The sequence below is a fragment of the Monodon monoceros genome, unplaced genomic scaffold (assembly GCF_005190385.1).
Source record: "Monodon monoceros isolate NGI ecotype Baffin Bay Population unplaced genomic scaffold, NGI_Narwhal_1 Super_Scaffold_3, whole genome shotgun sequence".
Taxonomy (NCBI): domain Eukaryota; kingdom Metazoa; phylum Chordata; class Mammalia; order Artiodactyla; family Monodontidae; genus Monodon; species Monodon monoceros.
Window position 1 is genome coordinate 39,009,200 of NW_021703780.1, and position 27,975 is coordinate 39,037,174.

Sequence of the window (27,975 nt, forward strand, 5' to 3'; positions counted from 1 at the left end):
AGATTGCATCAGCAAAATGACGGACGTGGAGGAAAACGTGCCCCTGAAGGACCCTGGCGATGCAGAGAGCGGGCCCTGTAAGCCCGAAACCTCAGGACCGACCCGGGAAGACATGAGCAGCCCCAAGGACCACCCTTTCCGTAGGTCCAGCCCCGCCGGCCCCGGCCCTCGGGGTGCTTAGTGTGGGTCAGGTGGGAAGGAGCCCGCGGCGCCGCACTTCTCTATCCCCCTTTTTCCTCATCCCCCCCCCGCCCCCAATCTCTGCTTTCAGGCCCCAGGCCCTCTGTTGATCAGAAGATCTTCAGAGTTTTTAGTCCTGAAGAAGGGTGTGACCCAAGAGCGATTTCTTGAATCTGACAAGATGTGAGGTTGAGTCAGTTCAGAGCCAACTTTGTATTCTTTTATTTTGAATTTGTAGGTGGAAAATGGCAGACACCTGGGGTAGATTTTAAAGAACGGAAATGGTCCCAGATGGGCATTGTGTTCTCTCGGCGCTTCGTTGACTGCATTAGTAATGCTGCTCTGGCCTCATACTCTTTAGCTCATACTATAAGAGATGTTCTTTTATAGTTCCAATTGGGGCACAAAGTATCTTCCACACTTTACGTCTGATCTCACTGGGACTCATCCAGCATTTCCCTTGTAATAATCACCAGGCAATTTCAGCAGTCATCAATCTGAAGGCCTGTCCACGTGCAACAAACTGCGTTAAATTCTTTAAATTCAATCGCATTTCTTTCTCTTGTAGCCACACGGGGTCGCTGCTGGTTAAGGAAAAGCAGCAAATGGGGTGCTTTGGAATCCTGATTTAGGCAATACAACTCTCTAACCTGAATAACCAAACTCCTCTTTTTTTAATAATTTCGAAATTTTATATATCAGGTTGACTTGGTTAAGTTACCAAATTATCTTGAAAATGTCTTTGTCCTTGGGATCTGGGTTTTAAAAATCTATTTTAGTTTTTACTTCTAATTTCTCTTTGAACCCTCCCTGTTCCTGAATTTTACAGCTGTAGGAGTTGCGTAGTGCTATGGTACTTTTGAGCGACAACGATCTTGTCAAAGCAGGCTATGAGCTTTGGTTTGTTGTAGTTGGGAAGTGTTTCTGTGTATTTTCCCCAGTCCTTCAATAAGCTGCTACAAGCAGCTCAATCTCCCTTTGAAGATTTTCTCTTTGTTCTGATTTTGCATTACTGAATTAGCAGTACGTCTGTTTGCATATTTGACTGTGTTTTGCCATTTTGGCCAAAACTGAAGACTTCAGAGAGACTGTAAAAATAAAGGGAACTTCCCGTCCACCTAAGGTTCAGTTCACCTTTACATTTACCTAAATGGAAACTCTGCTGGTGGCTTTTTGGTAAATTTTACAATCACCTTTTACCCTTAACTTTTTATTTCGATATATTTCAAATCTGTTGAAAAGTAAAAAAAACAACGAATGCCCACATTAACATTTGCCACACTGTTTTTTTCTCTTATTGTATTTTACGTATGTATTTTTTCTTTCTTGAAGTTCTAGTCATGACTTTATCTCTAAATATTTCATGTCTCTTCTAAGAACAAAGGCATTCTCCTATGAAACCTCTTTTCTGCAATTTTTCCTTTTTACATTTTTAAACCTTTTTGCTTATGGAAAACTTAAACATATACAAAAGTAGAGAGATTGGAATAATGAACCCCCATTTACTCATCACCCAACTTCAACAATTATCAACTCATGGCCAATCTTAGTTCATTTATATCCCCTCCACATCTTGGAGCCAAATACTTTTTTGTGAACAAATTTTGAAGCTTCATTGAAAGAGAGTGAGAAAATATGATTTATTGTGTGCAGCTCTTTTATACCAAGTAATAATAACTACCATGTACGCCAATTATGGAAGAATGCTATCAGGTAGGTCTGTACTAAGAACTTAGAATAGTGGTTGCCAAATGCCAGAGCTGGTTTGTGACAAAATTCTTAGCATACTGTGTGAAATGAAATAAAGATATTGTAATGAGTTTTTCCTAAAGCTAAATTGATTCAATTTTCAGGACTAGTCTTTTTTCTGACTGTATTCCCTTTCCGCTTTTTGGGAGTTTAAACTATCCTTTTTCTTTTATGAAATGGTTTTGGTGGTGGTAGAGTGGATTTTTTTTTTCTTGGTTGCACCAGGTCTTAGTTGCGGCTTGCGGGCTCCTTAGTTGTAGCTCACCAGCTCCTCAGTTGTGGCATGCACACTTTTAGTTGTGACATACATGTGGGATCTAGTTCCCTGACGAGGGATTGAACCAGGGCCCCCTGCATTGGGAGCACAGAATCTTAACCACTGCTCCACCAGGGAAGTACCTACAGTGGATTTTTTTATTTGCTTATTTCATACTATCCATACCTGACAGAACAAAAAGTTGGCAAGATGTCGTCAGTTGCTCAAAATCTTTTTGGATATTTACTAGTCTGTGAAATCCTAAATTCTGGAAACTACTTTAGAAGACCAAGTGAGATTGACGCCATTCAGTACCCTCTGTGTGGAGAATTTGACTTCCATCAGAGGCAGGAAGAGGAGAGTGGAATCGTAATATCCTTAGATAAACGTTATTTTTGCAAATCACAAATTATTTCTTTGCCACTTCATTATTTTATTTCTTAAGAGAAAGGTTTTTAATCAGTTTCACTTTGTTTTTTTATAAGATAGCTTCTTTGTCCTCCCTTACCCCCATGCTGGGCTACTGAGAGGCTCTGTCATGGGGCCTAGAGTTCAGAAAACATAACTGACTGGAATGGTCGAATGAGTGTGTATAAAGTCACTGTGATGAATCTCAATTTGGAGCCTACTCAGTGGAGTGAATCTCTGAATAAAATAGAAATTCAGACTTCTTTGAATTCACTGGTGTCCCCCATAAGTTCTTTTTTTTCAGTTGAGGTATAAGTGACATAGAACATTAGTTTCAGGTGTACCTCATGTGTTCTTTCTGTCACAGGTCTGATAGATACAGTTAATGATGTTTCCAAGCTGAGCAAGGAGATTGGGATGAATCATGATTTCCACATGGAAGAGAAGGTTTTGCCGCCAAGCAGGTACAGGCTCTTCTAATTTTCCCATTTTATTCATCCTGGTATAGGCATTTAGCACTAATGGATTCTGACCAGACTCAAAGCATTTTTATTTAATAACACAATCAGTGCTTGAATCTAAGCCGTTAGAGGTCTCAGCAACTGAAACAGAAGAGTAATAAATTGTAATTATTAGTATCAGAGGGTCAAGAAGCAAATGTTACTTAACCAGTGAATAAACCCAAGCAATTTTGGGGATGTTCACTTTGGGACCCCCACTTAATAATAAAATAGTTAGGGTGGATTTCAGATCTTCTCTGACAGATGGGGAGGAATTAGCCTGTAGTAGCTGCCCTCAGTTCCTTGCCACCTGGGCCTCTCCATAGGGCGGCTCACAAAACAGCAGCTGCCTTCCCTCAACCAGGGTGAGAAAGCGAGAGAGTAAGTGGGTGAGAGATGGTGCCCAAGACAGAAGCCACCGTCTTTTTGTTACCTAACCTCAGGGGTGACGTCCGTGGCCTCTGCTACATTCTGTTTGCTAGAAAGGAACCCATAAATCCAGACCACACTCCAGGGTACCGGATTACACCAGGGTGTGAATACCAGGGATCTAGATCTTTGGGGTCATTTTATTGGTATTGGTTGCCTACCACATGGCTCCTGTCTTATCAGTTACTCTCTATGTGATCACAGATTTAAACAGGCACAGATAAAAAGATCAATTTTCTCATTGTGGTGTTTTCAACTGCCCCCTCAACTCCTCACCCGCACCCCCATTCCCCACTTCATAAATCAGCTTAATTTGTGAATCAAGATCAGAACCCACCCCCATCAAGCCTTATTTTTCATTCTTCTTAGCTATATTGACATTGCAATAAATAAGAACCATTCTGTAAGTATGACTTGCTGCTTTATTGGCAGTTAAGTGGGTAAATTCATTGTCAGATTTTACATTTTAAAACAGTTCTGATTTCCCACCAATAGACAGATGTGTGATGGCAGCTTGTGATAAGTCAATTTCCTTAAATGTTTTTGTCATTTATCAGCTTCAGGGACTCTTACTAAAGTGCTGTCCTCTGCCACAAGTTGCTGCCCTGGTCTTCCTGGTCTGATCTGCTCTTGCCAGCAGATGTCCATGTCAAGCACAGCTTCTCTGGGAACAGGTTTTCACCAAAACCCAGATCCTCTAGCATCTCTCTCACTGCTTAGATGTTTCTGTTGCTGGCAGGAGAGGAGGAAAAAAGAGTAGAGGAAATGAGAGAGGGAGAAATGAAGCAGGGGAAATAGTACTATTCAGAGCTGGGTTTTCAAGTAAGGTAATACAAAATTTATATCAGGAAAAAGGTTGAAATCGAGTTTGAGGTCACTCCTTATTGGCAGTTGGCTTTACTTTGGGCTCATAGGATGAAGTTAATTACAATTGTAGGTTCCTAGGGGGAATCCCATGTTTGGGCATTCATTCATCAGGCATTTGTTGAGTCCTTATTATGTGGCAGGAAAAATGTTGAGTTCTGGGGATAGAGGTAGCTACAGCTATAAATAAATAAGACACTGTCTTTGCTGTCAAGAAGCTTTTGTAAGAGAGACAGATGAATAACAGAAAGTGATAAGTTCACTCAGAGCTGTGTGAATAGAGTGCAATGAACGTTCTCAGCTGCCTAAAGATCAGAGAAGATTTGCCTATGGAGGAAGATTTAGCCTATGATGACTTGAGTCTTAGAGGTGGTCTGGGTGGGAAGGAATGCTCCTGGCAGAGGAATCATGTTGGAGGCACAATGGTGTGAACTGAACAAGTATCTTGATGTGATTGAGCACAGGGTATTGTGAGGTAGGAGGAGGTAAATTTGAAAGGGAGGTAGAGCAATATCAGGAAGGGTCATATGAGCCGTGTATACTGCTGGTGATGGGAAGCCCCAAAGGACTTTGAGCATGACCTCATGATCGGAGTTGCATCTTAGAAAAATCATTGATTTTAGAATGAATTGGTGGGGAACAGATTAAAAAGAGACAAGACTGAAGACAGAGGGACCAGTTAATGGCCTAATGTAGTAGTCCAGGTAAGAGATGATGGTAGGAGGGAATGGATTCCAGAGACATTTAAAAAGCAAAATTTATGGAACTTGGAAGATGGGTTGGACAAATAGGGTGAGGGGAAAAGCTTTAAGAACAATTACAGTACACAACAGACTATTAGATTATAGTTGGTTACCTCTGCTGATTGCGATTGGTGTGTTGGGAGAGGAATTCTGATTTTTGTTTTATTCATCTTTGTATTGCTTTTGTTTGTTTTACAAGGAGCATGCATTACTAAGGGGGGACGTTTAATGCCAGAAAACCAATCACTATTTGGCAATGACTAGGTACAGCCTCAGAATTTTCAAATGATTCTTTTTCTTCTTATTAGTCTAACTGTATAGGTCAGAGAAATCATTTAAATAAAGGTCAGAGGAAAATTAATTCCTTTTAAAATATTAATAGACGATTTTTTAGCATAGTTGAGTTTTACAGAAAAGTGATGGAAAATAGAGTTCTCACGTTCCCCTGCACACAGTTTCCTCTATTATTTATATTTTATATCAATGTAGTATATTTGTTACAATTGATGATCCAGTATTAATACATTATTATTAACTCAAGTTTACACTGGTGTTCACTTTTCGTGTTGTATATTCTGTGGGTTTTGAAAAATGTATAATGACATGTATTCACCATTTCTGTATCACACAGAGTAATTTCACTGCCCTAAAAATCCCCTGTGTTCGACCTATTCATCCTTCCCTCCCTCGCTCTGAAACCCTTGGCAACCACTGATCTTTTTACAGTCTCCATAGGTTTTTCTGAATTTCTTATAGTTGGAATCATATAGTATGTAGCCTTTTCAGATTGGATTCTTTCAATTAGCAATATGCATTTAAGGTTCCTCCATGTCTTTTGGGGGCTGGATAGTGCATTTCTTTTTAGTGTTGACCTCTTGGTTGCTTCCAAGTTTTGGCATTTATGAATAAAGCTGCTATAAATGTCCATGTGCAGGTTTTTGTGTGGACATAAGCTTTCAACTCATTTGAGTAAATACCAGGGAGCACTATTGTTGGATTGTATGGAAAGAGTATGTTTAATTTTGTTAGAAACTGTGGAACCATCTTCCAGAGTGACGGTCTTAACACTTTGCATTTCTACCAGCAATGAATGAGAGTTCCTGTTGCTCCCCGTCCTTGTCAGCATTTGGTATTGTCAGTGTTTTGGATTTTGGCTATTCTAATAGGTGTGTAGTGGTATCTCATTGTTACTTTGATTTACAATTCCCTAATGAGATGTGAGGTTGAACATCTTTTCGTATGCTTATATGCCATTTGTATATATATCAATACTTTGGTGAGGTGTCAGTTCAGACCTTTCCCTGTTTTAAAATTGGGTTGTTTTATTGTTGAATTTTAAGAGTTCTTTGTATATTTTGGATACTAGTTCTTTATCAGATATGTGCTTTGCGAAGATTGGAGCTTGCCTTGTCATTCTCTTGTCTCTCACAGAGCAGTTCTTAATTTTAATGAAGCCCAACTTACCAATTTTTTCTTTCATGGATCTTTCTTTTGGTGTTGTATCTAAAAGGTCGTTGCCAAACCCAAGATCACCTAGATTTCTCCTGTTATCTTCTAGAAGTTTTAGAGTTTTATGTTTTACATTTAGGTCTATGATCTATTTGTGGAAGGTGTAAGATCTGTATCTAGATTCATATTTTTGCATGTGGATGTCCAGTTGTTCTAGCACCATTTGTTGAAAAGACTATCCTTTCTAATTGAATTACCTTTGCTTCTGGTTTTTGTTTGTTTGTTTTTAACGTTTTTAAAAATTATTTATTTATTTATTTTTGGCTGCATTGGGTCTTCGTTGCTGTGCGTTGGCTTTCTCTAGTTGGCTATTGGGGGCTACTCTTTGTTGCGGTGCGTGGGCTTCTCAGTGCGGTGGCTTCTCTTCTTGTGGAGCATGGGCTCTAGGCGCGTGGGCTTCAGTAGTTGCAGTACGCGGGCTCAGTAGTTGTAGCTCACAGGCTTTAGAGCACAGGCTCAGTAGTTGTGGCGCATGGGCTTAGTTGCTCTGCGGCATGTGGGATCTTCCTGGACTAGGGATCGAACCTATGTCCGCTGCATTGGCAGGCAGATTCTTACCTATTGTGCCACCAGGGAAGTCCCTTTTTTTTTTTTTTTTTTTTTTTTTTTTTGAGTGGGGGGAAAAAGACGGATATTTCTGGCTTCCATGACTGGCTACATGGTAGTGCCATTGAAATTGGGAATACAGGAGGAACAGGTTTGGAAGGGGAAAATAGTGAATTCAATTTTCGACCTGCTGATTTGGAAGTATCTATAGATATTCAGGTGTTATCAAAGAAGGAAAATCCTTTCCTAGATTTTAGGTCTATAAGAAAGTGAAAGATCATTTAGTTCATTGCTATATGTGTACATAAAGGGAAACTAAGTCACATCTTTTCTAAGCTAAATGCAAAATCAGTGCTAAAGTTCAGCCCGATCTCTATTCAGGGTTCTTCCTACTGCAGAGGGCGGGCTGTGCTGGAACCACAAGGAGCCCTTCTGAGAGGTTGTGCTGGTGCCCTGACATCCAAGTTTAACCCCAGCTTATTCAGCTCTGCTACTGTCCAAACATAGTTCCTGGCCTTTCCCTGTCTGTATAATGGTCTTTGATCATATCAAACACTGTTTGGGGCTTAGGAGATAATGACCTTTTGGCAATTTTTGAGTAGAGAAAGTAATTTGTTCATTTAACCTTCTTACAGTCTGGAAGGCAGGGTCAAGGAGACAATGCACAATGCCTTTTGGGATCATCTGGAAGAGCAATTATTAGCTATTCCTCCAGACTTCAGCTGTGCTCTTGAACTCCTAAGAGAAATTAAAGAGGTGAGTGACGAACCTTTTATTTGTAGATGTAAAGTTCCTAGACAGCCCCCACTCACTGGAATGTCAGTGGCTAGCAAATCCTAACTGAACATGGTCCATGAATCAGTCAGAGTCTAATCAATAGACAGAAATCGCACAGTAATTTCAACAAAGAAGTTTTAATATAAAAATTATTATAACAGGGAATTGGAGAAATGAAGGCTTTGGGCTAGTAAGAAGCAAAGAAAACTCTACTGGAATATCAGACATAAGGAGAATCCTTTCTCATCCCCAGGGGATGGGGAAAACCCAAGGACCCAGTTACTCATTTGAGGGCATGTCTGTGCCAGGGGAGGTTGCTGGCCTGTGTGTGCTGCTGACCACCGTGTACTGCAGGAGCTGGCCCTGGAGAAGCAGCCACTTTCTCTGCAGAGCCCAGCACTAGAGAAGCCTCTCAGCTGTAGGAGCCAGCTGCCTGCAGAGCCACATGTACTATAGGAACCTGCCATGTGAGCATTCCAGAACCAGGAAGAAAAGCTCTTGCCTTTTGCAATGTCTTTCTAGTATGTGGTGGAGACACCCTAAGGTGACCCCCAGTGATCCATGCCCTTGTATAATCCTCTCTCCTTGAGTGTGGATGAGATCTAAAACTTACTTTTAATCACTAGAATATGGCAAAGGTGATGGGATGTTACTCCCAGGATTACATTTCATTATGTAAGACTTTATCTTAGAAAGCTGGAGAGAGAGACTTTCCAGCTGGCCTTGAAAAAGCAAACAGGTAGGGACTTCCTTGGAGGCGCAGTGGTTAAGAATCTGCCTGCCGGGCTTCCCTGGTGGCGCAGTGGTTGAGAGTCCGCCTGCCGATGCAGGGGACACGGGTTCGTGCCCCGGTCCAGGAAGATCCCACATGCCGCGGAGCGGCTGGGCCTGTGAGCCATGGCCGCTGAGCCTGCGCGTCTGGCGCCTGTGCTCCGCAACGGGAGAGGCCACAACAGTGAGAGGCCCGCGTACCGCAAAAAAAAAAAAAAAAAAGCTATATGTCTTACAAGTTCTTATCCTTTTCCCCAAATGAGGAAACTCACATTCCCAACAGTTATAACCGTTGCTGTCTATGATATACCTCATATTCAGTCATAGTCTCACTGAATATTACCTACAGGCTAAACTGTAAAATTTAACTTCCAACAACCTGTGTATAAAATAATAATGGAGGTTCCTTAAAAAACTAAAAATAGAGCTATCATATGATTCTGCAATCCCACTCCTGGGCGTATATCCAGAGAAAACCATAATTCAAAAGATACGTGCACCCCAAATGTTCACTGCAGCACTATTTACAATAGCCAGGACATGGAAGCAACCTTAATGTCCATAGACAGATGAATGGATAAAGAAGATATGGTACACATATACAATGGAATATTACTCAGCCATAAATGAAGAATGAAATAATGCCATTTGCAGCAATGTATACACACTACTATATATAAAACAGAAAATCATCAAGGATCTACTGTATAGCACAGAGAACTCTACTCAATTATTCTGTAATAACCTAAATGGGAAAGGAATCTGAAAAAGATATATGTATAACTGAATCACTTTGCTGTACACCTGAAACTGACAAAACTTGTAAATCAACTATACTCCAATATAAAATAAAAATTAAAAAAAATAATAACGGGATGGAGAGAGAAGAAAATGGTTAGCATGTACAAATAAAGCCATGCTTATAACAAGCAAAGAGAAAATGTATGGTCTTCGTTTCTGTAATTGGTCCTGAGGCTGTAGTTGGTATCTATGGCTTCATTTTACTAGTCATTCCATATTTCCCTTGTCCTTAGCTGCTGGGGTTCTTTATCTGATGGAGTGACTCAAACCTTCATTGCCAAAGAGTCTGAGTCCTTGGGCGTTTTGCTTTTGTTGTTTGTATGTTGTGGTTTTCCCTTGACCTATATTATTGGGTATGGAAGTATCAAAAGGTACCTTAGAATCTTCTGGGTTCCAGACACAGTCCTTCTTGTTCCCATTGTGTAGAAGCAACCCAGTTTCTCCTTAGTACTCAGGATCAATTACTCTAGTCCATAGAGGAACTCCTTTTTTACCTTGTTGGTTCAGTGGTATAGGGAGCCCAAAATGACCAGGGGGGTAGTCTCATCTTCTAATTCATTGGAACCAATGTAAGCATTCCTCCCAAATCAGCAGAGCCCAAAGTTGGCAGGAGGGGAAATAAAAATTCTGCAAGTAGGTTATTAGATATAATGGTGAGAGGAACCAGTCCTACTTCCACCCCTTGATTCCTGGGACCATGTATTCTGGCTTTAGGGAATAGCACTGCATAATGGTTTTGATTCAAAGTATATATTGCATCTTATAAGACAGAACCTCTTCCTTTCAGGATATTATCTCTCAACTAATGCTGTAACTGAGTCTTCAATAAGCCATTCCACTTTTCAGTTAAGACCAGTCGACTCTCCGTGAGGGGTATGTGGGTATGAACCCATTGCTGTACTTTCTTGGCTGTAAAATGAGCTCCTTGATTAGATGCAATGCTGTGGGGCATACCAGGACCCAGGACAGAGGATAAGGTATTCTGTGAAATTTTGTGAGTATATGGATGTTGGTGCTGACAGAAGTAGTGCAGACAGGGAAGACAGCTCCATATTCAGAATGCGTCTATTCCATGGAGGGTGAATCTCCGCCCCCTCCACGAAGGAAGAGATCCAAAGAAGTCATCCGCTGCAGGTGGCTGGCTGATCCCCCCTGGGGAATGGTGCCACATTACCAACTTAGTCGTTTGTGCTTTTTAGGATTTTTTTTATTATGGTAAACAAAATTTTTACCGTTTTAATAATGTTAAGTGTTACAATTCAGTGGCATTAAGTACATTCACAGTGTGGTGCAGTCATCACCACTGTCCATTTCCAGTACGTTTCATCTTCCCACACAGAAACTCTACCCATTACACAGTAACTCTTCAGGCCCCTTTTCCCCCAGTGCCTGGTAACTTCTATATTACCTTCTGTCTCTAGGAATTTGACTACTCTAGATTCCTCATATAAGTGGAATCATACAACATTTGTCCTTTTACATATGGCAAATTTTACTTAGCATGTTTTCAAGGTTCATCCACATTGCAGTGTGGATCAGAACTTCGTCCCTTTTTATGGCTGAAAATATTCCATTGTATGGATATACCACATTTTGTTTATCCATTCATTTGTTGTTTTGGTTTGGTTTTGGCCACGTCACATCTTAGTTGCAGCATCTTCAGTTGGAGCATGCGGGATTTTTTTTTTTCACATCTTTATTGGAGTATAAATGCTTTACAAGGTTGTGTTAGTTTCTGCTGTATAACAAAGTGAATCAGCTATGTGTATACATATATCCCCATATCCCCTTCCTCTTGAGGCTCCCTCCCACTCTCCCTATCCCATCCCTCTAGGTTGTCACAGAGCATCAAGTTGACCTCCCTGTGCTCTGCAGCAGCTTCCCACTAGCCATCCATTTTACATTTCGTAGTGTATATATGTCAGTGCTACTGTCTCACTTAATCCCAGCTTCCCCTTCCCCCGCATGCCCTCAAATCCATTCTCTACGTCTGTGTCTTTATTCCTGCCCTGCCACTAGGTTCATCAGTGCTGCTTTTTAAAAAATTCCATATGTATGTGTTAGCATACGGCATTTGTTTTTCTCTTTCTGACTTATTTCACTCTGTATGACAGATTCTAGGTCCATCCATCTCACTACAAATAACTCAGTTTCGTTCCTTTTTATGGTTGAGTAATATTCCATTGTATATAAGTGCCACATCTTCTTTATCCATTCATCTGTTGATGGACATTTAGGTTGCTTCCATGTCCTGACTATTGTAAATAGAGCTGCAGTGTACATTGTGGTGCATATATCTTTTTGAATTATGGTTTTCTCAGTGTATATGCCCAGTAGTGGGATTGCTGGGTCATATGGTAGTTCTATTTTTAGTTTTACAAGGAACCTCCATACTGTTCTCCGTAGTGGCTGTATCAATTTACATTCCCACCAACAGTGCAGGAGGGTTCCCTTTTCTCCACACCCTCTCCAGCATTTATTGTTTCTAGATTTTTTTTTGATCCACTTTCCTTTTATTTATTTTTTGAATTTTATTTTATTTATTTTTTATACAGTAGGTTCTTATTAGTTATCCATTTTATACATATTAGTGTATATATGTCAATCCCAATCGCCCAATTCATCATACCACCACCGCCCCCCACTGCTTTCCCCCCTTGGTGTCCATACGTTTGTTCTCTATATCTGTGTCTCTATTTCTGCCCTGCAAACCAGTTCATCTGTACCATTTTTCTAGTTTCCACATATATGTGTTAATATACGATATTTGTTTTTCTCTTTCTGACTTACTTCACTCTGTATGACAGTCTCTAGATCCATCCACGTCTCTACAAATGACCCAATTTCTTCCTTTTTATGGCTGAGTAATATTCTATTATATATATGTTCCACATCTTTTTTTAAAAAAAATAAATTTATTTATTTATTTACTTATTTTTGCCTGCATTGGGTCTTCGTTGCTGCACGCAGGTTTTCTCTAGTTGCAGCAAGCAGGGGCCACTCCTTGCTGCAGTGCGCAGGCCTCTCACTGTGGTGGCCTCTCTTGTTGCGGAGCATGGGCTCTAGGCGCGCGGGCTTCAGCAGTTGTGGCTCGCAGGCTCCAGAGCGCAGGATCAATAGTTGTGGCATACGGGCTTAGCTGCTCCACGGCATGTGGGATCTTCCCAGAGCAGGGCTCAAACCCATGTCCCCTGCATTGGCAGGCAGATTCTTAATCACTCTTAGGGCTAAACTCTAAAGCTATTTGACTTAAAGCTGGAAGCTGGTCCATCAAAGGATGTTAGAAGTACAAAACACAGGTCCCCTCTACACAGCTTCGGATTCGGCAATTAGCTTGAAAAGACCGCTGGTCTTGGTGGGTCTCCTGGGGAGGTTGGGTTGGCTGTGGCTCATGCTGGGGCCATAAAAGCTGGTGGCAGATATACTGGGGATTATTCATCTGCCACCACATCTTCTTTATCCATTCGTCTGTTGGAGGGCATTCAGGTTGCTTCTGTGACCTGGCTATCGTAAATAGTGCTGCAGTGAACATTGGGGTGCATGTGTCTTTTTGAATTATGACTTTCTCAGGGTATATTCCCAGTAGCAGGATTGCTGGGTCATATGGTAGTTCTATTTTTAGTTTTTCAAGGAAGCTCCATACTGTTCTCTACAGTGGCTCTATGAATTTACATTCCCACCAACAGGGCAGGAGGGTTCCCTTTTCTCCACACTCTCTCCAGCATTTATTGTTCGTAGATTTTTTGATGATGGCCATTCTGACTGGTGTGAGGTGATACCTCATTGTGGTTTTGATTTGCATTTCTCTAATGATTAATGATGTTGAGCATTTTTTCATGCATTTGTTGGCCATCTGTATGTCTTCTTTGGAGAAATGTCTATTTAGGTCTTCTGTCCATTTTTGGATTGCGTTGTTTGTTTTTTTGATATTGAGCTGCATGAGCTGCTTGTATATTTTGGAGATTAATATTTTGTCAGTTGCTTCATTTGCAAATATTTTCTCCCATTCTGAGGGCTGTCTTTTGGTCTTGTTTATGGTTTCCTTTGCTGTGCAAAAGCTTTGAAGTTTCATTAGGTCCCATTTGTTTATTTTTGTTTTTATTTCCCTTATTCTTGGAGGTGGGTCAAGAAGGATCTTGCTGTGATTTATGTCATAGAGTGTTCTACCTATGCTTTCCTCTAAGAGTTTTATAGTGTCTGGCCTTACATTTAGGTCTTTAATCCATTTTGAGTTTATTTTTGTGTTTGGTGTTAGGGTGTGTTCTGATTTCATTCTTTTACATGTATCTATCAATTTTTCCCAGCACCACTTACTGAAGAGGCTGTTTTTCCTCCATTGTATATTCTTGCCTCCTTTGTCAAAGATGAGGTGATCATATGTGCATGGGTTTATCTTTGGGCTTTCTATTCTCTTCAGGGTCTTTTTTTAGTTGTGGCATGTGGACTCTTAGTTGCAGCATGTGGGATCTAGTTTCCTGACCAGGGATTGAACCCGGGCCCCCTGCATTGGGAGCACGGAGTCTTAGCCAGTGGACCACCAGGGAAGTCCCCATTCATCTGTTGATGGACATTTCTGTTTTCACATTTTTGCTGTTGGGAGTAGTGCTGCTATGAACATTTGTGTAGAAGTCTTTGTTTGAACATCTCTTTTCCAGTCTTTGGAATATATACCCTGGAGTGGAATTGTTGAGTCATGTGATAATTCTATATTTAATTTATTGAGAAATCACTAAACTGTTTTCCACAGTGACTTACCATTTTACATTCCCACCAGAAATGTATGAGTATTCCAATTTCTCCACATTTTCACTTATTTTTCAACATTTATTTTCCTTTTCTAAAAAAAATTATAGATCTTCCCATGGCACAGCCTGTATGAAGTGGAATCTTAATGTGGTTTTGATTTGCATTTCCCTAGTGGCTAATGATGTTGAGCATCTTCATGTGCTTGATGCCCTCTTCTGCGTCATCTTTGGAGAAATATTTACTCAAGTCCTTTGCCCATTTTAAAATTGAGTTGTCTTTTTGTTGTTGAGTTGTAAGAGTTCCTTAAACATTCTGGATAGTTGACCCTTGTCTGATAACTGATTTGCTGATGTTGTCTTCCATTCTGTGGGTAGTTTTTCACTTTCTTGATAGTGTACCTTGATGCACAAAAGTTTTAATTTTAATGAAGCCCCATTTATCCAGTCTATGGTTGCTTCTGCTTTTGGTGTCATATCTTATGAAATCCAAGATTATGAAGATTTACTCCTATTTTCTTCTGAGAATTTCAGAATTTTAGCTGTTACGTTTAGGTCTTCCACCCATTTTGAGTTAATTTTTTATTTGGTGTAGGTAAGGTTCAACTTCATTCTTCTTTTTTTTTTTTTGCGGTACGCGGGCCTCTCACTGTTGTGGCCTCTCCCGTTGCGGAGCACAGGCTCCGGATGCGCAGGCTCAGCAGCCATGGCTCACGGGCCCAGCCGCTCCGCAGCATGTGGGATCCTCCCGGGCCGGGGCACGAACCCGTGTCCCCTGCATCGGCAGGTGGACTCTCAACCACTGCGCCACCAGGGAAGCCCCAACTTCATTCTTTTGCATGTGGATATCCAGTTTCCCCAGTACCATTTGTTGAAAAGACTGTCCTTTCCCCATTGAATGGTCTTGGCGTTGTTCTCAAAAATCATTTGACCATATGTCCAGGTTTTATTTCTGGGCCGTCTATTCTAATCTGGTCTGTATGTCTGTCCTTGTATGTCTGTGCTTGGTCTCTTATGGGTCATTTTCATCTGATGATAGATTGCTGTGGTGCATGTCCAGTCTTGTGGCTAGGTAGTTCAGACAACACCGAGTTCCTGGTGGGAATCTCAGGCCACATGGTCACCCAGTGTCCTGTGGTGCGGTGTTTACTTTCTGCCAAGGGTCAGGCACAAGCCAGAAACTGTTTCTCAAAAGGCAAATAGTTATCTGCAGAAGAGGGCATAGATTTGCTCCCAAATCCTAGAAGTCTGTGCTATGATGTTCCTGTTGGTGTTTGCCAGGGCTCTGGACAGCATCCTTACTCGCCACGGACACTTCAAGTATCATTGAGTCTGCTGGATCAGGCCTAAATGGTAGAGTCACTTGTATAGCAGCCTGAACCTGCTGCAGAGCCTAGTCTTACTTGGTTCCACTTGAAATTGGCAACCTTGTGAGTGACTCTAAATGAGTGTCGCAGTAGCAACCTCAGATGTGGTGTATGTTGCCTACCACATCCACAAAGTCCTACAAGTGTTGTGCCTTTTTTCATGATGGGTGGTTTGAGGTACAGCAACTTACTTTTCATCTTGGAGTGGAAAGCTTGACAAGCTCAGACCACTGAAACTCTAGCAACTGCACTGAGGTCACCAGCTGCCCAATTCTTGTAGGGATTATCTGCCATCCTCTAGTTTGCATGTTTTTCTAAGGCATCTAAGGTACTTCCTACTTTCTGCTCATCAAATCCAGTGGACATATGGCCATTTGAGTTCAAACCTCACTCATGGTACAGATTTTGTATCAGTCAGGGTCCAATCAGGCAAAAGAAACCACATAGTAATTCGAACAAAGAGAAGCCGCTGCGCTGCAGGAGCTTGCTGACAGGAGCACACCAGACCCAGGAAGGAAGACGTCTTCCTCTTGCATTGTCTCTTTAGCACTATCTACTATGACAACTTAACATTGTGCCAGCCAGCAAAGGAAAAATATTTAAAGGGCCCAGCACCATTTTCTCAGAGTAGGCACTGATGGGTAGATTTGGAACTGAGAGGCTCCAAGTGGATAACTGGCATACTTTGTCATTTAAATGGATAGTATGGAGCAACTTTTATTTGTTTAAGATGCAGCTAAACAGTTGGGATCTTGCTGTGACAACACAGTGTTTCATTAAATTAAACAACCCTATCCCTCACCACCACCACTGTCTAGATGTTACAGAGCCACAGAGATGAATAAGAGAGTCTCTGTCCACAGGGGACTTATATTTTTAGGTTAATAGTCTATTTCAAGGGACTTTTTAATTTTATACTTCAAGTTTTTTTTTTAATTCATTTTTTATACAGCACGTTCTTACTAGTCATCCATTTTACACACATCAGTGTATACATGTCAATCCCAATCTCCCAATTCATCACACCACCACCACCCCCCACTGCCACTTTCCCCCCTTGGTGTCCATACGTTTGTTCTCTACATGTGTGTCTCAATGTCTGCCCTGCAAACTGGTTCATCTGTACCATTTTTCTAGGTTCCACATATATGAGCTAACACAAGATATTTGTTTTTCTCCTTCTGACTTACTTCACTCTGTATGACAGTCTATAGGTTCATCCACGTCTCTGCATATCACCCAATTCCCTTCCTTTATATGGCTGAGTACTATTCCATTGTATATATCTACCACATCTTCTTTATCTATTCATCTGTCGATGGGCATTTAGGTTGCTTCCATGACCTGGCTATTGTAAATAGTGCTACAGTGAACATTGTGATACATGTTTCTTTTTGAATTATGGTTTTCTCAGGGTATATGCCCAGTAGTGGGATTGCTGGGTCATATGGTAATTCTATTTTTAGTTTTTTAAGGAACCTCCGTACTGTTCTCCATTGCGGCTGTATCAATTTACATTCCCACCAACAGTGCAAGAGGGTTCCCGTCTCTCCACACCCTCTCCAGCATTTGTTGTTTGTAGATTTTCTGATGATGCCCATTCTAACTGGTGTGAGGTGTTACCTCATTGTAGTTTTGATTTGCATTTCTCTAATAATTAGTGATGTTGAGCAGCTTTTCATGTGCTTCTTGGCCATCTATATGTCTCTTTGGAGAAATGTCTATTTAGGTCTTCTGCCCATTTTTGGATTGCGTTGTTTGTTTTTATAATATTGAGCTGCATGAGCTGTTTGTATATTTTAGAGATTAATCCTTTGTTGATTCATTTGCAAATATTTTCTCCCATTCTGAGGGTTGTCTTTTCGTCTTGTTTATGTTTTCCTTTGTTGTGCAAAAGCTTTTAAGTTTCATTATGTCCCATTTGTTTATTTTTGGTTTGATTTCCATTACTCTAGGAGGTGGATCAAAAAAGATCTTGCTGTGATTTATGTCAAAGAGTGTCCTTCCTAAGTTTTCCTGTAAGAGCTTTATAGTGTCTGGTCTTACATTTAGGTCTCTAATCCATTTTGAGTTTATTTTTGTGTATGGTTTTATGGAGTGTTCTAATTTCATTCTTTTACATGTAGCTATCAAGTTTTCCCAGCACCACTTATTGAAGAGACTGTCTTTTCTCCATTGTATATCCTTGCCTCCTTTGTCACAGATTAGTTGACCATAGGTGCGTGGGTTTATCTCTGGGCTTTCTATCCTGTTCCATTGATCTATATTTCTGTTTTTGTGCCAGTACCATATTATCTTGATTACTGTAGCTTTGTCGTGTAGTCTGAAGTCAGGGAGTCTGATTCCTCCAGCTCTGTTTTTTTCCCTCAAGACTGCTTTGGCTATTCGGGGTCTTTTGTGTCTCCATACAAATTTTAAGATGATTTGTTCTAGTTCTGTAGAAAATGCCATTGGTAATTTGATAGGGATTGCATTGAATCTGTAGATTGCTTTCTGTAATATAGTTATTTTCATGATATTGATTCTTCCAATCCAAGAACATGGTATATCTCTCCATCTGTTGGTATCATCTTTAATTTCTTTCATCAGTGTCTTATAGTTTTCTGCATACAGGTCTTTTGTCTCCCTAGGTAGGTTTATTCCTAGCTGTTTTAGTCTTTTTGTTGCAGTAGTAAATGGGAGTGTTTCCTTAATTTCTTTTTCAGATTTTTCATCATTAGTGTATAGGAATGAAGGATATTTCTGTGCATTGATTTTGTATCCTGCTACTTTACCAAATTAATCATTGATTAGCTCTAGTAGTTTTCTGGATGCATCTTTAGGAATCTCTATATAGGAATCTCTTTAGGAATCTCTATAGTATCATGTCATCTGCAAACAGTGACAGTTTTACTTGCTCTTTTCCAATTTGTATTCCTTTTATTTCTTTTTCTTCTCTGATTGCGGCGGCTGGGACTTCCAAAACTATGTTGAATAATAGTGGCGAGAGTGGACATCCTTGTCTTCTTCCTGATCTTGGAGGAAGTGCTTTCAGTTTTTCACCATTGAGAATGATGTTTGCTGTGGGTTTGTCGTATATGGCCTTTATTATGTTGAGGTAGTTTCCCTCTATGCTCACTTTCTGGAGAGTTTTTATCATAAATGGTGTTGAATCTTGTCAAAAGCTTTTTCTGCATCTATTCAGATGATCATATGTTTTTTCTTCTTCAATTTGTTAATATGGTTTATCACATTGATTGATTTGCATATATTGAAGAAGGCTTGCATCCCTGGGATAAATCCCACTTGATCATGGTGTATGATCCTTTCAATGTGTTGTTGGAGTCTGTTTGCTAGTATTTTGTTGAGGATTTTTGCATCTATATTCATCAGTGATATTGGTCTGTAATTTTCTTTTTTTGTAGTATCTTTGTCTGGTTTTGGTATCAGGGTGATGATGGTGGCCTCATAGAATGAGTTTGGGAGTGTTCCTTCCTCTGCAGTTTTTTTGGAAGAGTTTGAGAAGGATAGGTGTTAGCTCTTCTCTAAATGTTTGATAGAATTCTCCTGTGAAGCCATCTGGTCCTGGACTTTTGTTTGTTGGAAGATTTTTAATCAGTGTTTCAATTTCATTACTTGTGATTGTTCTGTTCGTATTTTCTATTTCTTCCTGGTTCAGTCTTGGAAGCTTATACCTTTGTAAGAATTTGTCCATTTCTTCCAGGTTGTCCATTTTATTGGCATAGAGTTGCTTGTAGTAGTCTCTTAGGATGCTTTGTATTTCTGCGGTGTCTGTTGTAACTTCTCCCTTTTCATTTCTAATTTTATTTGAGTCCTCTCACTCTTTTTCTTGATGAGTCTGGCTAATGGTTTATCAATTTTGTTTATCTTCTCAAAGAACCAGCTTTTAGTTTTATTGATCTTTGCTATTGTTTTCTTTGTTTCTATTTCAGTTATTTCTGCTCTGATCTTTATGATTTCTTTCCTTCTGCTAACTTTGGGTTTTGTTTGTTCTTCTTTCTCTAGTTCCTTTAGGTGTAACGTTAGATTGTTTATTTGAGATTTTTCTTGTTTCTTGAGGTAGTCTTGTATTGCTATAAACTTCCCTCTTAGAACTGCTTTTGCTGCATCCCATAGGTTTTGGATCATCGTGTTTTCATTGTAATTTGTCTCTAGGTAGTTTTTGATTTCCTCTTTGATTTCTTCAGTGATCTTGTGGTTATTTAGTAACGTATTGTTTAGCCTCCATGTGTTTGTGCTTTTAACGTTTTTTTCCCTGTAATTTGTTTCTCAAAGTGTTGTGGTCAGAAAAGATGCTTGATATGATTTCAATTTTCTTAAATTTACTGAGGCTTGATTTGTGACCCAAGATGTGATCTATCCTGGTGAATGTTCCGTGCGCACTTAAGAAAGTGTAATGTGCTGTTTTTGGATGGAATGTCCTATAAATATCAATTAAATCAGTCTGGTCTATTGTGTCATTTAAAGCTTGTGTTTCCTTATTAATTGTCTGTTTGGATGATCTGTCCATTGGTATAAGTGAGGGTTAGAAGTCCCCCACTATTATTGTGTTACTGTTGATTTCCTCTTTTATAGCTGTTAGCAGTTGCCTTATGTATTGAGGTGCTCCTATGTTGGGTGCATATATATTTATAATTGTTATATCCTCTTGGATTGATGCCTTGATCATTATGTAGTGTCCTTCCTTGTCTCTTGTAACATTCTTTATTTTAAAGTCTATTTTATCTGCTATGAGTATTGCTACTCCAGCTTTCTTTTGATTTCCATGGAATATCTTTTTCCATCCCCTCACTTTCAGTCTGTATGTGTCCCTAGGTCTGAAGTGGGTCTCTTGTAGACGGCATATATATGGGTCTTGTTTTTGTATCCATTCAGCGAGCCTGTGTCTTTTTGTTGGAGCATTTAATCCATTCACGTTTAAGGTAATTATCGATATGTATGTTCCTATTACCATTTCCTTAATTGTTTTGGGTTTGTTTTTGTAGGTCCTTTTCTTCTCTTGTGTTTCCCACTTAGAGAAGTTCCTTTAGCATTTGTTGTAGAGCTGGTTTGGTGGTGCTGAATTCTCTGAGCTTTTGCTTGTCTGTAAAGCTTTTGATTTCTCCAGCAAATCTGAGTGAGATCCTTGCTGGGAAGGGTAATCTTGTTTATAGGTTCTTCCCTTTCATCACTTTAAATATGTCATGCCACTCCCTTCTGGCTTGTAGTGTTTCTGCTGAGAAATCAGCTGTTAACCTTATGGGAGTTCCCTTATATGTTATTTGTCGTTTTTCCCTTACTGGTTTCAATAATTTTTCTTTGTCTTTAATTTTTGCCAATTTGATTACTATGTGTCTCGGCATGTTTCTCCTTGGATTTATCCTGTATGGGACTCTCTGTTCTTCCTGGACTTGGGTGGCTATTTCCTTTCCCATGTTAGGGAAGTTTTCGACTATAATCTCTTCAAATATTTTCTCAGGTCCTTTCTCTCTCTCTTCTCCTTCTGGGACCCCTATAATGTGAATGTTGTTGCGTTTAATGTTGTCCCAAAGGTTTCTTAGGCTGTCTTCATTTCTTTTCATTCTTTTTTCTTTATTCTGTTCTGCATCAGTGAATTCCACCATTCTGTCTTCCAGGTCACTTATCCGTTCTTCTGCCTCAGTTATTCTGCTATTGATTCCTTCTAGTGTATTTTTCATTTCAGTTGTTGTATTGTTCATCTCTGTTTGTTTGTTCTTTAATTCTTCTAGGTCTTTGCTAAACATTTCTTGCATCTTCTCGATCTTTGCCTCCATTCTTTTTCGGAGGTCCTGGATCATCTTCACTATCATTATTCTGAATTCTTTTTCTGGAAGGTTGCCTATCTCCACTTCATTTAGTTGTTTTCCTGGGGTTTTATCTTGTCACTTCATCCGGTACATAGCCCTCTGCCTTTTCATCATGTCTATCTTTCTGTGAATGTGGTTTTTGTTCCACAGGCTGCAGGATTGTAGTCCTTGCTTCTGCTGTCTGCCCTCTGGTGGATGAGGCTATCTAAGAGGCTTGTGCAAGTTTCCCAATGGGAGGGACTGGTGGTGGGTAGAGCTGGCTGTTGCTCTGGTGGGCACAGCTCAGTAAAACTTTAATCTGCCTGTCTGCTGATGGGTGGGGCTGGGTTCCCTCCCTGTTGGTTGTTTGGCCTGAGGAGACCCAACACAGTAGCCTACCCAGGCTCTTTGGTGGGGCTAATGGTGGACCCTGGGAGGGCTCACGCCAAGGAGTACTTCCCAGAACTTCTGCTGCCAGTGTCCTTGTTCACGGTGAAACACAGCCACCCCCCGCCTCTGCAGGAGAACCTCCAACACTAGCAGGTAGGTCTGGTTCAGTCTCCTATGGGGTCACTGCTCCTTCCCCTGGGTCCCGATGCACACACTACTTTGTGTGTGCGCTCCAAGAGTGGTGTCTCTGTTTCCCCCAGTCCTGTCGAAGTCCTGCAATCAAATCCCTCTAGCCTTCAAAGTCTGATTCTCTAGGAATTACTCCTGTTGCCGGACCCCCAGGTTGGGAAGCCTCACATGGGGTTCAGAACCTTCACTCCAGTGGGTGGGCTTTTGTGGTATAAGTGTTCTCCAGTTTGTGAATCACCCACCCACCAGTTATGGGATTTGATTTTATTGTGATTGCGCCCCTCCTACCGTCTCACTGTGGCTTCTCCTTTGTCTTTGGATGTGGGGTATCTTTTTTGGTGAGTTCCAGTGTCTTCCTGTCGATGATTATTCAGCAGTTAGTTGTGATTCCGGTGCTTTCGCAAGAGGGAGTGAGAGCACGTCCTTCTACTCCGCCATCTTGAGCCAATCTCTCAAGGGACTTTTAACAGTTCCTTTGCCTATTTTATTCTTGCCCTTTGAAGTAAAATAATCTAAAAAATGCTTCCTTTGGTAAATTAAGAGTACCTCACCACTGTGTGATGGTGTGTATTTTATATTTGTTGTACCTTGCATTTCTTTTTACCATACCCCTTGACTCTATTCATCTCTTTATCTCAATCTGCATAGAAAATGATATACTGTTGCTATCAGTGATCCCCTAAACCCTCGAACTGTCATTGGCCCCTAAACAAAGATAAATAATATCCTCTAGGAAATTTAGGGACCTAACTTTTTTTTTGGTTTAATTTTTATTGGAGTATAGCTGATTTACAATGTTGTGTTAGTTTCTGCTGTACAGCAGAGTGAATCAGTTATACATATACATATATCCACTCTTTTTTAGATTATTTCCCATATAGGTCATTACAGAGTATTGAGAAGAGTTCCCTGCGCTATACAGTGGGTCCTTATTAGCTATCTATTTTATATATACTATTGTGTATATGTCAATCCCCGTCTCCCAATTTATCCCCCCGCACCACTGCTGTTTTCCCCCTCACAACCATAAGTTTGTTTTCTACAGCTGTGACTCTATTTCTGTTTTGTAAAGAGGTTCATTTGTACCATTTTTTAGATTCCACATATAAGCCATATCATATGATCTTTGTCTTTCTCTGTCTGACTTCACTCAGTATGACACTCTCTAGGTCCATCAGTGCAAATGATATTATTTTGTTCTTTTTTATGGCTGAGTAATATTCTGTATATATATATGTATGACATCTTCTTTATCCATTCCTCTGTCAATAGACATTTAGGTTGATTCCACGTCCTGGCTATTGTAAATAGTGCTGCAGTGAACATAGGGGTGCATATATCATTTTGAATTATGGTTTTCTCTGGATATACGTCCAGGAGTGGGATTGCTGGATCATATGGAAGCTCTATTTTTAGTTTTTAAAGGAACCTCCATACTATTTTCCATGACTTCTTGATCCTTAAAAGACGTAGGCTGAGATGTCTTTGGCTAAAGGGATTGTCCATTAGAGAAAGTTTGGGGCTCTGAACAGAAAGCAACTTCTTTGACTTTCTTTCCTGGGCAGATCTTGCTGTCACTGCTATTACCACGCCAGAACCGCCTAAGAAGTGAGATTGAAGAAGCCCTGGACATGAACCTCCTTAAGCAGGAAGCAGAACATGGGGCCCTGAATGTCCCTCATCTCTCTAAGTACATTCTCAACATGATGACTCTGCTGTGTGCACCAGTTCGAGATGAAGCAGTGCAGAAACTAGAGAACATCACAGACCCTGTTCGGTTACTGAGGTGTGAAACTTGACCAGTTTCTTGAAACCTGCCTCAGCCCCTGGGCCGGGCACAGCTGGGCCGGACACTGGGTCACAGCCTCTGTCTTGGCTGGCTCTTCCCTACTGAAGACCTGACTAACTCCTCTTTTCTCTGGTCTATTAGCTTTTCTTTTCCAAAGATGGCCTTAGATTGATTGGCCCCCTATACACCATCCTACCATAAATCATTGGAGTATGTAATCCTTTCTTCTAAGGAATTCAAACATCCCAGGTTTTCTTATTGCATTTCACACAATATGGGGGATAGGGATGGGAGGTTACCCCTTTTTCAGAGCTATAGAAACCATGACCCAGAAAGTTAAAAAAAAAAAAAAAAAGTGAATTGTCCAAAAATAGCATCAGAAATAGCATCAGCTAAAATCCCACTTCCCAGAGAGATTCGTCGGCATGCTGGTGTGTTTCCTTCCACTGACTGCTCTTTTTTTAGGAGACATAGAATGACTGTTGTGGAAAGGTCTGAAGGCTTTAGCATCCAGAGACTTATCTGTTCCTAGCTCTGCCACTCACTCACTTACTCACTCTGGGCCTTGGGTCCTAGGCCTCAGTGCCATCTTTTGTAAATTTAGGAGGCAGGACGAAGTTAGTTTTAAAGCCCCTCCTACCTCTAGAATATGGTGATTTAATGATATCTTGTGTAGGTTCCCCCTCACTGGATTTCCTTTCATAGTATAAATATCTATTTCCTCCTGTGTCAGAGGAATCTTCCAGGTTCTGGGCCTGATGAAAATGGACATGGTGAACTACACTATCCGGAGCCTTCAGCCCCAACTGCAGGAACGTTCCGTCCAGTGTGAACGAGCTAAATTTCAGGAACTCCTCAACAAGCAGTCTAGTATGTATATAACTCGAGGGCAGGAGCAGGGAATATGTCTTTGGGTCTGACTTTAATGATGTGAGAGAGTACTCTGCCTCTTTTTAGGAGCAGAAAGTTTCTTCCTCAGATGGGGGTGGCAGAAGGAATAGTTAATCTAAGCCAGAAAGACTTCCCCCACCAAAGCGTTTACTTACTGAGGAGGAGGAGATCTTGAATCTTCGTCCCAAGGCCTCGGGACGTGGGAGCCGAAGATGATTACGCGCTCTTCCTGTCACAGGCCTCCTCGATCACACTACCAAGTGGCTGACCCGAGCGGTGGCAGACCTCTCCACGCCGCCGCCTAGCTGCCCTGACACTCCCAACTCCTCCAGTGTGGTCTGCCCCTCTCCAAGTGAGGCAGCCAACAGCCCGGAGCCCCTCAGCCCCAAAATGGTGCTGTCCCAGGGCTTCCTGAACCTCCTCCTCTGGCACCCCGAAGATGAAGAGTTCCCTGAGGTAGGACTGTGGGGGGCCTTGCCTTGTTGTCCGGGACTGAGGACTTGCATGGGGACCCTCCTCTCCTGACCCACTCTGCCTGCTTCCCCAGACCCTGCTGATGGACAGAGCCCAGCTGCAGGAGCTGGAGGCCCAGCTGCGCCAGTTAACCATCCTGGCCTCGGTCTTGCTAGTGGCCAGCAGCTTCTCTGGCAGTGTTCTGTTTGGCTCGCCTCAGTTTGTGGATAAGCTGAAACGCATAACCAAAGCCCTGATGGAGGAGTTGAAGTCCAGGTGAGTTGCATAGGTCTTTTTTAGAGTAACGACAGGTGATATGAAGGCACAGGCAGGTAATGAAGGATGCCTTACGTTCCGCAACAAACCCCAGAAAGGCCCTTTGGAATCATTCACAAAGATTGCTGGTATCTTTCCATAAGTGGCCTTGAGTCTTGTAACAAAGAAAAATAAAACTTTCTTCCAAAAGGGTAGTATGGAGGATAGTTTACTATAAAATGATTCATTATCTTGCTTGCTACAGAAGAGTCTTTATCTAGTTGAGTGGGCTGGTCGTACGTATCTCCAGGAGTCGGCCAGTCAGCAATGTTGATTGAATATCCACTGAGTGCAGGGTGTCACACCAAAGGAAAAAGCGGAATCAGAAGGCCAGGTTTGTCATTGTAATTGGTGAGAGTAGGACAAATGACCATGGAAAATGTCCAAGAAAGTGTTAAAAATGTGCATATATGAATAAATCCCATGGGGCTAAAGAATACTGTGTGGATACGAAACCCTTGTCCAGAGTTGATCTTATAGTTTATCTTGTTTTCTAAGAAGAAGAACATGGTATCATACAGAGGAAGAAGTCAGTATCTGGAGGGTAACAGTGAAGACACTGACCCTACCCACTGGACTCTGTGCTTCCAGGGCCTGGGGTGAGGGCCGAAGGGTGGCTGGGCATCTCCCTCACATAGGCCCAACTTCTGGTGTGGAGCTTCGGGGCTCAGGGCCACCCCTGGGTACCAGCTTACTCTCCTTCGCGGTCTAGGCCTGAGGAGGAGGCTATGCTGACTGTGAGTGAACAGGTGTCTCAGGAAATCCATCAGAGCCTCCAGAACATGGGCCTTGCCGCTCTGAGCAGCGACAACACAGCATCGCTGATAGGAGAGCTCCAGAACATCACCAAGAAGGAGAACTGTGTCCACAGTGTCATTGGTGAGCATGCCTGTGGGGTGGTGGGAATGCTGAGGGGAGAGCCAGTCCCCCCACTGGAAGGTGCTTACTGAACCATATAACCACAAAGGACATGATGATTGGGCAAGTCACTGTGTAGGCTTTAGTTGTTGCATAATGCTGGGTTGAAAATATATCCCTTTTAGTTTAAAGACTGACTCTATGGTTGAAGGAAGATTTGTACCAGGAATTCATGGCTTCTAGGTATGGCATACTGTCCAGCCAATCTGGTTAAGTCATCCCTGGCCTTCTGGGTCATTTTTGGCTGCAGTCTAAGACATGTGACACCCACTCCCTGCCAACAAGAAGATGATGCCGAATTAGGCTGGAGGACATGTTCCCAAAGCAGGGGTTCCCCCTGTCCCATGTTGGAATGGTGGCCATGAACTTGACCTTGCTCTTAACCTACCTCAGCCATCTGAAGGGTCAGTCAAAGATCCTCCTGTTATGTCAGATACCAGGATTTAACTGATGACTACGTAAGGAATCTTTTGAGTAGACATGTGCTAGCCCACTAGTTTTGGATCTTTGCTTTGTCCTTGGGAGTTAGGTAGCAGCCCCCTTCCCAAACAAAACAAATTTCCTTATGTCTAGGTGAGTGGGTAGGCCAGTGAATATCTCAGTTAACTTTGAACTTGGGTGAGTAGAGTGCAGGGGGCAGTGTTTCTCCCTGAAAGTTGTTTGCTCTTTCCCTTCTCACTGTCTATTCCTGCTCACAGGTCAGCGGATCCACTTGTTCCTCAAATGCTGTTTGGTTCTTGGTGTGCAGCGGTCTCTGCTAGACCTCCCTGGAGGCCTTACCCTCATTGAGGCAGAGCTGGCAGAACTGGGCCAGAAGTTCGTCAGCTTGACACACCACAATCAGCAGGTGTTTGGCCCCTTCTACATGGAGATCTTAAAGACCCTCATCCCCCCAGCCCAGGCACCGGAGACAGAAGTGGGGTCTCTCTGATGGCACTGGCTCCAAGCCCTGGTACCTTGGACCCAGGAGAGAAGCCCATCATTCTCTTGGGGTGACATCACCAGTGACCAGCAGAGCAGCAAGCCCTCTCCCCGTCTGCAGCCAGTGCACTGCCCTGCAGTGACCAAGCGTGTAACCACTGGCTGGCCCAGACTCATTCACTAATAAACTTCTGAACTGCAAGCAAACCCCATGCTTCCTGTGCGGCAGCCGTGGCCAGGCCCTGTGTCCTCGGCCCCCCACTAGTGAGCAGCCGGCAGGCCCTGGTTTTTCCTCCAGGTGCTGCCTTCAGCACGCAAAGCTGAGAAGCCAAGACACGCAGGTACTATAACATTATATAACATTTTCTCTGAGGGTAAAGCATTTCTCTGAGGGCTCTGAGAATTCTGTGGAATTATCCAAAATGTGAGTATATTTCTGGAAGTCAGAAATTGGTTTTGTCTAATTCAGTTCTCAGGATTGGGTGTGATTGAAAAAAGTTACTAGAAACCTCATTTCCAGGACCAACTTCCCCTGAAGGTTTCAAATGATGCCACAAGAGGTCAGGAAGAGTGAGAGCCTCAGCTTTCTCTTCTGTTGCAGGGGTTCTGAAGCAGGGCGCTAGCTGGGGCCATATAACAATGGATGTTGGCTCATAGCGGGCGTCCTGCTGAGGACAGGTC

The 27,975-nt window shown here is 41.8% G+C and overlaps 1 protein-coding gene across 3 annotated transcripts; it reads left to right on the plus strand.

Annotated features, from left to right (window-relative positions):
• TCP11 (t-complex 11) lies at positions 1-27,497 on the plus strand. Of its 3 annotated transcripts, XM_029243045.1 has the most exons (9): positions 6-140; positions 2,961-3,057; positions 7,820-7,940; positions 23,573-23,793; positions 24,530-24,666; positions 24,926-25,143; positions 25,235-25,416; positions 26,168-26,334; positions 27,072-27,497. In XM_029243045.1, the coding sequence occupies exons 1-9, from the start codon at positions 17-19 to the stop codon at positions 27,302-27,304; spliced, it is 1,500 nt and encodes a 499-aa protein (XP_029098878.1). In that variant the 5' UTR covers positions 6-16; the 3' UTR covers positions 27,305-27,497. The 3 variants fall into 3 exon arrangements, with proteins under 3 accessions (XP_029098879.1, XP_029098878.1, XP_029098880.1); XM_029243046.1 differs by lacking the exon at positions 2,961-3,057 and having other exon boundaries at positions 1-140; XM_029243047.1 differs by lacking the exons at positions 6-140; positions 2,961-3,057; positions 7,820-7,940 and having other exon boundaries at positions 23,639-23,793; positions 27,053-27,288.
• Positions 27,498-27,975: the final 478 nt, after the last annotated feature.